Source organism: Peromyscus leucopus, chromosome 4 (assembly GCF_004664715.2).
Source record: "Peromyscus leucopus breed LL Stock chromosome 4, UCI_PerLeu_2.1, whole genome shotgun sequence".
Lineage (NCBI taxonomy): Eukaryota > Metazoa > Chordata > Mammalia > Rodentia > Cricetidae > Peromyscus > Peromyscus leucopus.
The window spans coordinates 87,576,128-87,589,554 of NC_051066.1; the positions used below are offsets into that span (position 1 = coordinate 87,576,128).

The 13,427-nt window shown below is 41.7% G+C and overlaps 2 protein-coding genes across 3 annotated transcripts in view; one reads left to right on the top strand and one right to left on the bottom strand.

The window, feature by feature from the left end:
• Ryr3 (ryanodine receptor 3) overlaps positions 1-13,427 on the bottom strand; it is a gene marked incomplete at its 5' end in the record, with an annotated part of 626,824 nt that overhangs the window by 307,324 nt on the left and 306,073 nt on the right.
• The window catches only part of LOC119087871 (ryanodine receptor 3-like), a 69,836-nt gene that overhangs the window by 32,552 nt on the left and 23,857 nt on the right, over positions 1-13,427 (top strand). The window contains exons 10-12 of one of the 2 annotated variants that reach the window (XM_037205085.1): positions 1,406-1,614; positions 2,196-2,370; positions 12,115-12,323. In XM_037205085.1, coding sequence (XP_037060980.1) covers positions 1,406-1,614; positions 2,196-2,370; positions 12,115-12,323 — 593 coding nt within the window. The remainder of the gene's footprint in view (positions 1-1,405; positions 1,615-2,195; positions 2,371-12,114; positions 12,324-13,427) is intronic. The other variant, XM_037205086.1, reaches the window with a different exon arrangement.

Consider the following 13,427-nt stretch of genomic DNA (forward strand, 5'->3'; position numbering starts at 1 on the left):
CTCTTACACTTAAATTAACCCATAATTCTTATTTATGTTTAGCCACATGACTTGATACCTTTTCTCAGTTCTGCCTTGTCATTTTGCTTCCCCTGTGTCTGAATGGCAACTCTTGACTCAGCCTTCCTCTTCCCAGAATTCTCCTCTCTGCTCGCCCCACCTATACTTCTGTCTGGCTACTGGCCAGTTAGTGTTTTATTTATCAATCAATCAGAGAAACACATATTCACAGCATACAGAACAACATCCCACAACAGGACTTTGGTTTCTGTGAAGCATTATCTCATTGACAGATGGTTTAAAAATGAAAATGCATACAATATATTCTGATCCTGATTTCCCCTCCCCATCTCCTCCCAGATCCCCCCCACTCCCTATATTCAACTCCACACTTTCACCTTCTTTCTCTCTCTCTTTAGAAAGAAAAAAACAAGAAAATTAAAAACAGAATTTAAAAAAAAATAGAATATGAAAAACACAAGAGACACACACCAAAAAAATCCATAAAACACAAAATTGAAAACCATAATATGCAAGGAAAAGACCAATAAGGTTTTTTTAATGTTCAAACAAAGCAATGTGAGGCAAAAAATATCTATGAAAATATCATTGAGGTTGTTTTTTGTTGACCATCTACTGCTGGGTATGAAGCCTTCCCTTAAGCATGGTTTATATACCCAGTGAGACTCCATTGGAAAAAAACAAATTTTTCTTTTACAGGTGATTGCCCGTTGGAGATAGCCTCTTAGTTAGGGATGGGAGATCATGTCTGCTTCCCCCTCTTAGTGTTGTGACCCCATCTGGCTTGAACCTGTGCATGCCTACTGACAGATATTTTTACAATGTGCATTTCTGTGACCCAGCCCTATGGTGAATACATTTTCTTTAGGGTAGCTAACCTTTTCAGGATACCTGGTCACAGAATCAAATCACATTTATTGTCTCTCATCCTCCAAAACTTGAATGCCAGATTATTTAGAGGTCAGGAAATGACAGTTTCAAGTTAAATTCTATTACTGTCAAAATCACCAGCTTACCCTGGAAGTACCAAAGGCCATGGTGGTTCATGAGATGGAATCAGTCCTAGATTTGGAGCTTTTATTCTGTTTATTCTGTTGCTGAACAAGTGATGGAACCTCTCTGACCCTCAATTTTTCCCTCCTGACCTCATAAATTTATTGTGAAGAAGTCACTATGAAGTCAATATTCAGTAAATGTTGGTTCATGTCATTGTTGTGGTGTCATAACAGTAGTGATGAGTGTTATGGTATAAACAAAATGCTTCACTGGAAAGTGGGAGATCTACGACCATCTTAGTTGTTGACATCAAGTTCTTTGAGGAATACATAATTATTAAAAGTCTGTGACCTCTCTTTCCCTTCTCCCTTTCTTCTGCTTCTCACAGTAGCTGACCCTACTGTTGAGAAGGTCAGCATAGACAAGATTCGATTTTTCCGGGTAGAACGGTCATATGCCGTAAAGTCTGGAAAGTGGTACTTTGAATTTGAAGTTATAACTGGAGGAGACATGCGTGTTGGCTGGGCCAGGCCAGGCTGTCGTCCTGACATTGAACTGGGGGCTGATGACCAAGCCTTTGTGTTTGAAGGCAGCAGGGTGAGTCCATTCAGTAGCCACACTCCATCAAGACAAGTTTACTTTTCTTGAGTTTTCCTTGGAGGCTGGCACTACTGGGTGTCTGGGTCTTAGTCTTCAGAAAGGATAGCTACCACCACTGGATAATAGACACTGAATGAGTATTATGTAGTGATTGCTGCTTTGCCTTTGATCCTGAGAAAGGGAAGACTATATCCCACACCCTCTCAGTAATCACCTCCACTTCTGCCCTTTCCCCATGATGGCTGGCTCTGCTCCAGGGGTAACCCACTCAACACTAGGAAGCCAATGTACTAACATTCTTTTGTATGTGCTAGGAAGAATTGTGTTTACTGTCAGGGCTGACTATGAACCAGGAAACTCAGGCCATCTTATCTCATGACCCTTGTGTGTCCCAATTTCATTCATCTGCAAGATAGACACCTACTCCTATGGGCTATGCGTGATAGACTCTTTATAGAGATCATCTGCCACTAGAAATTAGGAGATCCAGTCTCTGTGGCCATTTCTCCAGCTTCTGGATTCTTGAGGTTTTTTTTTCTCTTCTTCTTCTTCTCTAAGACTGTGGTCTTGTTTTGCAGGGTCAGCGTTGGCACCAAGGTAGTGGGTATTTTGGACGAACTTGGCAGCCGGGAGATGTGGTCGGGTGTATGATTAACCTGGATGATGCTTCAATGATCTTCACACTGAATGGGGAGCTGCTGATCACCAACAAAGGCTCTGAACTTGCCTTTGCTGACTATGAGGTTGAGAATGGTAAATCCACCACTAGGGAAACACAGGCGGGCTGCTGGAGCTTCGTAGCACTCTATTAAGAGAACACTATTCTTTCCATATTCAAAACCCCAAGAGAGATGGCCTTCCATCCTTTATGCTGCAGTTTCTGAAGAATCAGACAAATAATGGTGATAGTCAGTGTGTGATTGTAAATATAAATTCTGTAGTGAGGCTAATTCCATGTCCTGTACCCTGCCATTTTAAGATTCCCCAGGTTTGCTTTTAGTGCAATGGAAATGCTAATTGTGTATGGTGGAATGTCCTTGGCAGGAGAGAAAGAAAAATCAGTGGATTAAAGAGTTATCCTTTTATTCTGATTTGAATTGTCATTCTGCATGTTTGTGTAATTGAACTTGATGCTTTGATGAGAACCATTGGAACACAAAAGCTAGATTTAGCTGTTCCCTTGAATGAAATATAATTGATTTTGAAATTCAAACACACTGGGAAACCAAAGCAGAGTTGTACTTATTATTGGCCATAGATGGAGGACAATCAGGGCAATGCTTGCAGCGACACAAAGGAGCAGTTAGCGCTTATTATTTTTCTGTCTGCATGACCGTACAAGATAGACACAGATTGTTGGCATTTGAAGAAAGAGCGCCGGACTACAAACTGGCAGAGCTGCTCCTTTTAAACTGTGCAACTCCTGTGGAGACTGCTTGACTGCTCTGGGCTTCAGATTCTTCATCTATCAGTGTAAGAGGATAGAAATAAATTCCATTGTTCTTCCCAGATTTGAAATTCTGACAGTGACATACCACACCTGCATGCTCATCCCTGTGCTGTGTGTGTGCTGCACTCAGCGTCATAATTTCAGATAGGAAGGATGCTGTTCTGAGTCTGGAGACAAGAGCCCTCATCCTACACCTGCCTACTTGTGACATCTCAACCTCTGTGAGCTTCAATTCCCCCTCTGTAAATGATTAGAACTACTTTTAGCCAGAATTTCTGAGAGGTTATGAACATAAAGAGTCTGTCTAAAAGACACTAGAGAGATGTAACTGCATGAGCAAAAGAATAAAAATATATAAAGCTGAGTTCACATGATAGAAATGTTCATTACTTACAGAGTGTTTTAGCTTTATGAAGACATACTTTTTACAGGCACCTGTTGTCTGCAATGTGCATGTCCAGCTGAACCACTCAAGAGGTTTCCAGGAGTCTAATATTTGGGGAATTAGAAAGGTTGCAGCTGAATCTGTTTTCTTAGAGAAAAAGAATCACTAAATGCAGATGGGGGTCATACTTTAGTGCCTTTTAACAGGTTTAAGATTCATTTTGAAGAATGTCCTGATTGGAGAGTTGAGTAGGAAGATGTGTATTGCCAGCAGATGGAATGGCAACTGTGTGGCTTTGGACGCAAATGAAAGAGACGCAGCAGAGGATATCAATGCAGTGTAGGGAGTCATCCCAGGGTCCAAGCATGTGCAGTGCTGTATCTCTGAGTTCAGGAAGAGAATGAAGGATTAGACAATCCAGGTGTTTCCCCCAAGGAAAATAGGAAGAGTCCATAGACCAACATTTTTTTCCCTGACTTTATTGCTGTGTGACCTATAAGGGGATTATGTATCTACTGCCTTTGATTCATTAAGAAAGATGAGAATCTTGTCTGACTTGCAGTGTTGAGAACTTTGTGAAGTTTGAATAACTTTGCATTAAGTATAAAGCCTTGATATTCAAGGTATATCCCACTTTGTTAAAAATGCAGAATCTCAGTCCCACAGCAGAATCAAAATCTGCATCCTTCCCAGAGGCTCTGGCGATGTGCATATACCTTACATTCTGAGAAACAGTAGTCTAACACAGGAGCAAAGGCAAATGGTGGCCATGCAGAAGAGCTCCTTTCTAATTGTGGAGTAAGATGAAAATAGGGAAAGGTGACTAATAATGCAGAACATGAGTTATAAACAGCAAGTGACTAATGCAGAGTGAAAAAAATCTCACAGAAGTGGCATCTGAATTGAATGTTGAATAAAGAATCAGAATGAGTAAGTCAAAGGAGAAATGTAACCCCATTAAGATGCAAGGAGGCTAGTGTTGTAGCAGCAGGAAGCCTCAGGAAGGGGTGGGACAGTAAGAAGGTAGAGATTTATATATGGGATGGATAAATGATAGAGCTGGCAAGGTAGATACGGTGTAGATTGTGGCCTTACATGCCAAGACCCGGTCTTCTCATCCAAGAAATTCGTGTCTAACCTGAGCTGAGCATTCGGTGAAATGGGCATACTACAGGGTTTGAGCAGAGAGATGCTGTCAGAGAGAGAACTGTTTGAGAGTAGCTCAGCTTTCAAAGATGATCTGTGCTGTGATGAAAGAGATGCCTTTTTTGTGCAGGGACATGATCTGACCTTCAGAATAACAAATTCTATTCTTAGGATGCTGTCTGATAATAGACTTGTACTGTAATATGTTTGTGCATTATACTGTAGTATTGTATCTGCTTTAATAATACAGAGACAAGATAATTGGAAGGCTCTTTCAGCTCTGTGATAGCACAGGAGTGGGCAGAAGGATGGTTGAAAGGAAGCTGATGTGTCGTTCTTTAATAACAACAGCCCAGAGGCCAGTGATAATCATACCACATCTCTTTGTTCAGTACAAAATGTAGAACAAGGCAGTAAATCTTGCCTTGACTTTTAAGAGAACCATCTGTTGAAACTAAACATCATGTTTTGTAATCACCATAAGATACAATGCCCTATGTACTGGTACTCTTCAGGTCACCAGTGTGTCATCCTAGATCCAAGATCCTCAGTAGGGATTGTTTGGTCTTCTGTAGAAGAGTGAGGACAACCATTGTAGGAAGTACCTTCTCCTTTGTCTCAGAAGAGTTATGCAGTCATTGTTGTCTCTATCCTCTTCTGCATCACAAATAGTAAGCTCTTATCTGTTTCATTGTCTCCTGGTCAGTCCCTGATCTAGACCATCATAGCTCTTACTATTGTCACAGCTCATGTATCTGGAAGCTTGGAAGCTTCCAGAGTAGAAGCTTTGCCGTTAGGCTTCACATTTCCTTCACTTAAAGCAAAGAGAGAGAAAATCTGAAGACCCTGGCAGACCTTGGGATAAGACAGCTAGAATAGGCTTTGGTGTGTGCAGTCCCCTGAGGAACATCCTGTCTCTTGCTGCAGCTTTGGAGTTTACAGGGAGAGCCTTTTGTGCTGTTCCTACCCATTGGTCTAAGTAAAAAAGATCCCAGGACTCTGCTAACAGCTAAAGTTAGAAAATAAAACTTATTGAGTGGAAATGCTCCTGCCATCTGTGCCCTTGTGTGAAAGGGTCCTGTTAATATCATTCTCTCTCTAGATGGTGCTGTGCTCAGAAACTTGATGTGGCATTGAAGTTTTGCCTCCTGTGTCCTGAGCATTCTATGCAGTCATCAGGGTTGTCTCTGAATTCCGTCTTGAGGCTTAGCAGTAAATAAAAAGAATAAAAGCATGTGCCATGGTTGACATTCAGAGTAATACCCCAAGAACGGCCCAGGGTCCTCTAACCACCTCTCTGCAAGATCTGTTTCTGCCCTACCACTAGTGATGCTCCTCATGTCTGTCTGCAGATTGAAATGAATGGCAATCAATCATCATTTGGATTTTCCAGATAATTGTTTCTTTCCAACCACCAACCACTGTCAGGAGTGATGGTCATGAGCGATTGTGGGCCATGACGCAATTATAGCAATTGATAATTCAGGTGTCAACCCACCAGAGGAATTATTCTCAATGGGATAATCTATTGAGCAAGGCTTATAGATCACTGAATCTGAAAACTGTTGCCTTCATCTATAATTTCACTTGTGCAAGAATAGTTATGATATCTCCCCATTACCATGCATTTTCATGTAATGTGTATATGTAATCTCATGATTGCATCTCAATCTTTGGGTACATACATTTGTTGGGTTATTGATGAAAGTATTAAGGCCACTCCATGTAGTTAAAAGGAGATTTATTTAATGGCGTAACTTACAAATTAAGGGATAGGTAGGTCGCGGGGTCTGGGGAAGGTATATCGTAGCCCAGTGGTGTTCTCTGGAGCTCTGCTCAGTCCACCTCCACCATTCAGGGTCCCGGAACAGAGAGAGCGCTGGCCCATCCAGATCTCGGGTCTCCAGGCGCCTCCCTTGGCCCCACCTTGTAGGTGTGACAGTAGCTGAAGTCTCAATGGGGGTTGGAACTTCCAGATCAAAGCTGGAATGGCTACCCACTTCAGTGGGTGGTCAGGAAGATGACTTCTCACTGAGCTGTACAATTTTGATATATGGACAATATGCTAGGATATGCTCCATGGCTGGATCTGTTGTTTCACAAAAACTGTAGACACTTAAAAGCCTACCTTATTCCTTTAACTCAGTCTAACATAAGAAAATAACAATTTCTCCTCAGTCTAAGACTAACTGCACAAATTTTGCTCATTTTTACCTTAGAGCAAGTTCAAACTAGACTAAAGGCCTTTGTAAATAGATCATAAGTTTAAAACTTTACAATTATGCACAAGGTCAGAGCTGCAGGTGTCTAGCCAAGGTTATGTATATAAAGTTCCCTAAGAAAAGCATGCCTGTTCTTCACTTGCCACATCTGCTGATAAAGACCTATGTCTCAGAGTTTGTCACACTGGGCACTGTGTCCCCTCCCTGAAACCTTGAAACCTTGTGTTGCCGTGGTAAATGGCTCGGCATCTTATTGCTTACCCTAGGAATGTTCTTTTGACCAATAAGAGATAACTCTTGTAATTTTTTTATTGCTTCAAGCCTCCTGTAAAAAGAGTTTTTTGGGGCTAGATGGGTAGAAGCAGGAGGATTAGAACAGAGAATTAGAGCTAAGAAATTATATACGATTAGGACAAGAAAAGTAGAAGAATAAAGAGACATGTTTGGAACAGCATGTGTGTGAGAGAGTTTGCCCTCAGATACCCTAAGTTCCTTTCACTTCCTGTAGCAACTAATCTGAACCCTGAAGATAGTTTTCAGAGCTGGACTCTGAGGCTATTGATAAACCATCAACCACATGAGATTTAAAACAAAACAAAAAACACCCCCTCTTAATCACAAAGCTAGTATGAGATACCACGCATATAATACCAAGTTTACCAGAACCTAGGATCCTCTGAAAATTTTAAGTTCATGCTTTCTTCTTCTTGCCCTCTTAGGATGGCAGTTCTATATACATGGTTTGATTTAATTCCATTTGCATACAATCTTGAACCTCTTCAAAGCTGTCTGCATAGTCACATCTTTTTCTGAGTATAAGGAAGGAGCAGAGGAAGATGGCATTTTTACTCCTTTTATTTATCTTCTTCCTATATCGCCAGTCTCATTTAGGCTACAGGTTAGTTGATTGTGTATGTAGTGACTGTCCTACTTTGTGACAATAAAATCTATGCTAATGGTAATGTCATATGGCCTTGCCAAGTGGGTCCTGTCATCCATATAAACTTCAGAGACTCATGTGGATCCCTGATCCCTGTGTATAGGTAGACCTGTTCCTCTAAGGGAACTGTATGTCTTCAACAGCCTAATCAAGAGGCAAAACGGTAAAATATATGACTCAGCAGCATTTGCAAAGGGAAGGAAGATCTAGCCACAAAGCTAATTAGTTTAGAGTAGACTTGGAAAACAGCTACCCTGGCTTCCACCTTTGATGTTTGCTCTGGAATTCTACTCAGACCACAAGTGTCCACATACCCATGCTACAGTTTGCCTAGTAAAATTGAGCAAGTTACTTAATTCCCTAAATCCTAGTTCTTCATCTGTAAAATGAGCATAAAATCTGTAGAGTGTTCAGCCTAGCATTCAGAAATCAATTGACAATTACTTGCTGTTGTAGTTTATTATTATTATTGTTGCCCCTCCCCCTTGTCTATCATGCAGAATTATAAAGTTACATGAAATATTCATGCATTGAGTTGAAAAGTCCCAAGACAGTGAGATGGTTAGCTAGACCTGGTTGGATAGATGGAAAGAGTTGAGTGAATGTGGCCAGCTATCAAATCTACTTCTCCAAAAGAAAGAGCTTCATCTTTCTTCTATGACTTCCTTGGTGTCCTTTGCCTGTTTCAAGCTTTAGTGTTATCTTCTCTTCTACTGTATCACTGAGCTTCTGTAGCTCTACCCACTTAGCCCCCAGGGGTCCCCAACACTTACCTCCCATTGCTCTAGCATCTGTGACTTCTATTGCTTTTATATTTCTTCTACTGTGTTCAGCCTTCCCCAGAAGAGAGGGCTCCAGCCCACAGGGACAGTTACTCCATTCTATAACGTGATGTACTCTACCCTGGGACATACTGCCAATTAAATCCAGGGCATTCATCCCTGTACCATCTATCTACTTCTATCATACTGACTGGTAGCTGAATTGTGACTCAGAGGGTATGAGATCATATCATACTGGTAGTCCTCCTCATGACCTTGGTCAAGTCTGTCAGTGCCTTAATTCTTCAGTTTCATCCTAGTTGATTACTATCTATTAATAATAATGAAAAACCCAAGTTCCTTTGGGGGGCGGAAGACTCAAAGCAAATAATACGTCTCTCACTTTCATTTGTCAGTGGGTCTGTCTCAAGCCTAAGTCATCTTTTTGCTGCTTCCCACCCAGAATTTTACACCTGCTGAGTGTCTATCCCACAATTCTATGAAAGAGGAAAGGAGAAGAAAGATTCTTAAAGTTTCCTGGTCTCTGTTCACATCAAGCTTGGAGTGTTTAATATCTAGGCTCTAAGATAAAAGCACCATAGTATTGCATTTCTGACTTGAATTAACTCTTTATCAGAATGACTGAAATACTGTCTTGGGAGAAAGGTGGTTTACATCAAAAACATTCACTCTTTTAAATTCCATTCCCTGTAATTAGCTCTTTGAGAAGGGAGTAGTTCCTCTTCATCCCCAAAGTCTAGTTACAACATGTATCAGAGCTCCCTGTCCCACTAAGGAACTAGGAATGTTTTCTGGTAATCTTTGTTCTACCCTGTAGTCAGATTTCCAGGTAACTTGTTTATAAGTAGCAAGCATAGCATTGCTAGGGTAGCTTCTGATTTAGTCTACTGCCTCTCTGGAGTGACAGGGCCAGAGATCTGGCCCCAATGTTTGGTGGCCACCAGAGGACTCCATCATTCTGCTAGGAGGACATTAATGTTCTCTAGTTTTAACAATGGTACTAAACGCGTCTTTATCCTAAATATGTTAATATTTCTTAATACCACCAACTAGTATACAGTGCTCAGTTCATCTATGTGAACACCATGGCTTATCTGGCAAAAGTGCCTGTATATAATAAGAATGCCATGGCTTAGATGACAATATGTAAGTACTTACTCTACAAAGAATGCAGTTTGCCCTTGGGATATACGAACAATATAAAAAGTTCTTATTGTTTGACCTAATGTCTCAAAATTGCCCTTTTTTCCCAGAAAAGATGAAACTGTCTTCCTGAAACACATTATTTCACACACTAAAAAATATTAATAGTAAAACCACTTCTCCTAGGAGTGGCACCAGTTTTCTTTGTGGGGAACCCCAGTGCCTGCACAGGGCATCTGCCTCAGAGATGTTCCTTCCCTTCCTGGCCCTCTCTGCAGCTTCAGCTGTCTTCCAGCCGCCTGCCTCCCACATCCTCCCAGATCCAAGATAATTAGTGCTTTCCCTACTTTCCTGATTTGTTGGTCTACAATTATGATTTATAAATAGCCCACAAACAAGAAAGCCAGACAATCTGAACTTCTGCTTTGGTCTGTTGTGAATGTTTAAGTATGATCAGGTCATAGAAGTGAGCTTGGGGAGATGATAGTAGTGGTGGAAAAGAAAGCTCACAATGTGTCTGGTGTAGCTCGGCTCTCGTGTTCCTCCTCAGGTGAGGAGGACAGTAGACAAGGGAGTGGAAGCTTGTAAACTAGCAGCAATATAGTCTGAGTAGTCAACGCTCTCAAAACACAAAGGACCGTTGACCTCTCATTCACTGATGAGCCATCTGAGGCCCAGAACAGTTGAATAATTCGCCCTGCACTTCATTTTTATTGTTGAGTTCTGTTCTTTGGCAGTGTCGTGCAGGTGCATGTATCCGGATTACACGTCCCACGCAGCCCTCTTTTTCCTCCCTGCAGTCCTTGTCAGTGACCTCTCATCCCTTAGAGTTCCTTGCCCAGATTCTTGACTTTTGGGTTGATTTTGTGACCCATTTAATTTAACTAGGGCCATCTGTGTGACCTCTAGATTGGGACTATCATTGGAACTCATGGGGTTGCCAATAAGAACACAACTAAGGGTATAACCCCCACTGTTACTGAATCTATCAAGAGCTAATAGTTATTAGTGAGGGGCAAAGCCCCTGGAGTCCCACCTCCATCCATGCCTGACTGTTGATAGGCCTATTCTTGCTAAGATTCCACGTAGACATCCACACTACCAATGACTTCATAATTAACAGTGGCTGTGTCTTGCCCAGAGGATGTCATATCACAGTCCTGCTCTCTGTCTTCTGGCTCTTTCTACTGCTGCTTCCAGAATGCTTTCAGAGGGAATGGTATAAATGATAAATGTCTTGTTTAGGGCTGAGCACTCTCCTACCACTTATTCTCCACATTTTGGGCATTCACCAACATTCTGTGGAGAGAGAGACTTCTCTGTTGAAGCATGACTGTAACGCTTCTCCCCTGGGTATAAATACATGTTTAGAAGGCAGCTTGACACTATATCAGTGCAGCTCAACAACAGCATCTAATTACCCTGCTTGGACCTAAAAGCTGTTCTTCCATGGGCCATGCATGTATTTTTAACCAGGTTTATAGTATGTATCTTGGGTTCCCTACAATGGGGGCAGGCCTCATATCCAATCATAAAACACTCATTTAGCCCCCATAAGAGTAGTATCAATAGATACACTGTCATTTTTTAAATTAACTGCAGCATGTGTACTTAAGATACAAAGTTACTGTAGTAAAGAATTTAACATTTGTTATCTCACATGGTTGACCGTTTTCTTGGTTTTATTTGGCTTTTGTTTTGTTTTGCTTTATGTCTATTTTGTTTTTAGTTGTGTTTTTATTTTCTAAGACACAGTCTCACTGTGTAGTCTGGCCTGGCCTCAAACTCCCTGTGTAAATACACTGGTCTAGATCTTTGGATCTTCCTGCCTTGGCTCCCACTGACTGGAATTACAGGTGTGCCCTACCAGACACCATGTCTTCATTGTTCTTACAAAGTAGGTTTGTTTCTATTTATTGTACATGGATGGATATTTTGACTACATGAATTTTGTGAACAACTTGCATGCCCTGTGCTGGCAGAGGCTGGAAGAGGGCTTTGGGTACCTAGGCTCTGGAATGGTTGTAAACTTCCATGTAGATGCTGGAAATCAAACCTGGGTTCTCTGGAAGAGCATTCAGTGCTCTTAACTGTTCAACCATCCTTCCAGGCCCTAAGATCAGTTTTAAATAAGGCATAGATAATAGATTTCACCTTTTTCAAATTCGTTTTACTCTTTCATCTTAAGAACACTCATAGCTGCATGATTTTTTTCACAAATCAATTTGAAGAAAATTCACCTTTCTATCCAATATACTAAGGACAGTGTTGTGTCCAGGCAGCTTCCTGTTGTTGATTTTGTGTGCCAAAAAGACAGGCAAGGGTTGTTTTCCTGGAGCTCCCAATCTGAACAGGAAGTACAGCTCCAGCCTCTCCACAGCTTCCTCCAATGGTACCTCCGCACTGAAGCCACAATCTTTATTCTGCAGGTTTTGTGCCCATTTGCTCTCTGGGGCTGTCGCAGATTGGCCGCATGAATCTTGGGACAGATGCCAGCACCTTCAAATTTTATACCATGTGTGGCCTCCAGGAGGGCTTCGAGCCTTTTGCAGTAAATATGAACCGAGATGTTGCAGTGTGGTTCAGCAAGCGCCTCCCAACGTTTGTGAATGTGCCAAAGGATCATCCCCACATAGAGGTAGCCTTACACCATGGGTGGGCGAGTGGGCCAAGGCATTAAGTTTTCACAAAGTCTGCGGTCAACAGGAAATGGTTACCTAAGTCCCCACCCTGGCTGCCTACCAATCACCTCCTCGGGTCTTCATAGCTACAGTTGCAGACCCTTTAACTTACAACATCCCATAAGAGCTAATAGCCTTGTACACAATTTTCCAGACTGCTTCCCAGGCTAGGTCACCAGATTTTTTACCAGCATTCCTACAGGGGCATTGCCATGGTACTTCAGTGTCCAGAGACTTAAAACATTGTTTTCTTCACAAAGTTGAACAATTCTACTTGGCATTATATATGATAAAAATGTGTGTTCCTCCATGTGTATAACTTACATTTGCAGCCTTATTTATATTGGTGCTGTTACTAGCATTTAAGCTGAAGTGGGAGACTTTATTATGGCGCTTCCACCTTTAAGGAAAGCAAAGTGCTAAAGAGTGTAAGAAGCCAAGTTTGGGTTCTGGATCTGTTTTGATGAGACACACCATGATTTTCACGTAATAGACATGGGGGGGGGGGAAATGCTTTCAAATAAAGCAGCTTCATTGCAGTGTTACTTGGGATCAAGACAGGGGTTTGCTTCCAACTGCTCTAAGCCCCTCACCTCACCTTCTAGAAGGTCTGAACCTGGCAAGCCCCAGCTCTTAATTGCTCCTCCCCATTGACCCTCACATTTTGAGGTAGATTGTATTTCTCTGGTTGTAGGATAACCATTATTTTAGAAGTGTGGTTCTGAATCCTGGAAGTCTCACACACCTTTGGCAAACTAATAGACTCTAAACTGGAAAAATAAAAGGTCTGATAGAAAGTGTGTTAGAAGGCACTTGTAAGTTTAGTACCAGGGAGGCAAAATCAGCCAGATCCATGGCGCTTTTTAGCCAGCTAGCCCAGCCCAGCCTAGTTACTGAACTCCAGGGTAAAGAGAGAACCTGTCTCTCGAGACTAATTGTTGGCCTCCACACACAGGTGCATACATGTTCTTGTGCTTATATACACACATGTGCACCCATATGAACACACACACACATACACACACACACACACACACATGTAAATTATTAATATTGCAGGT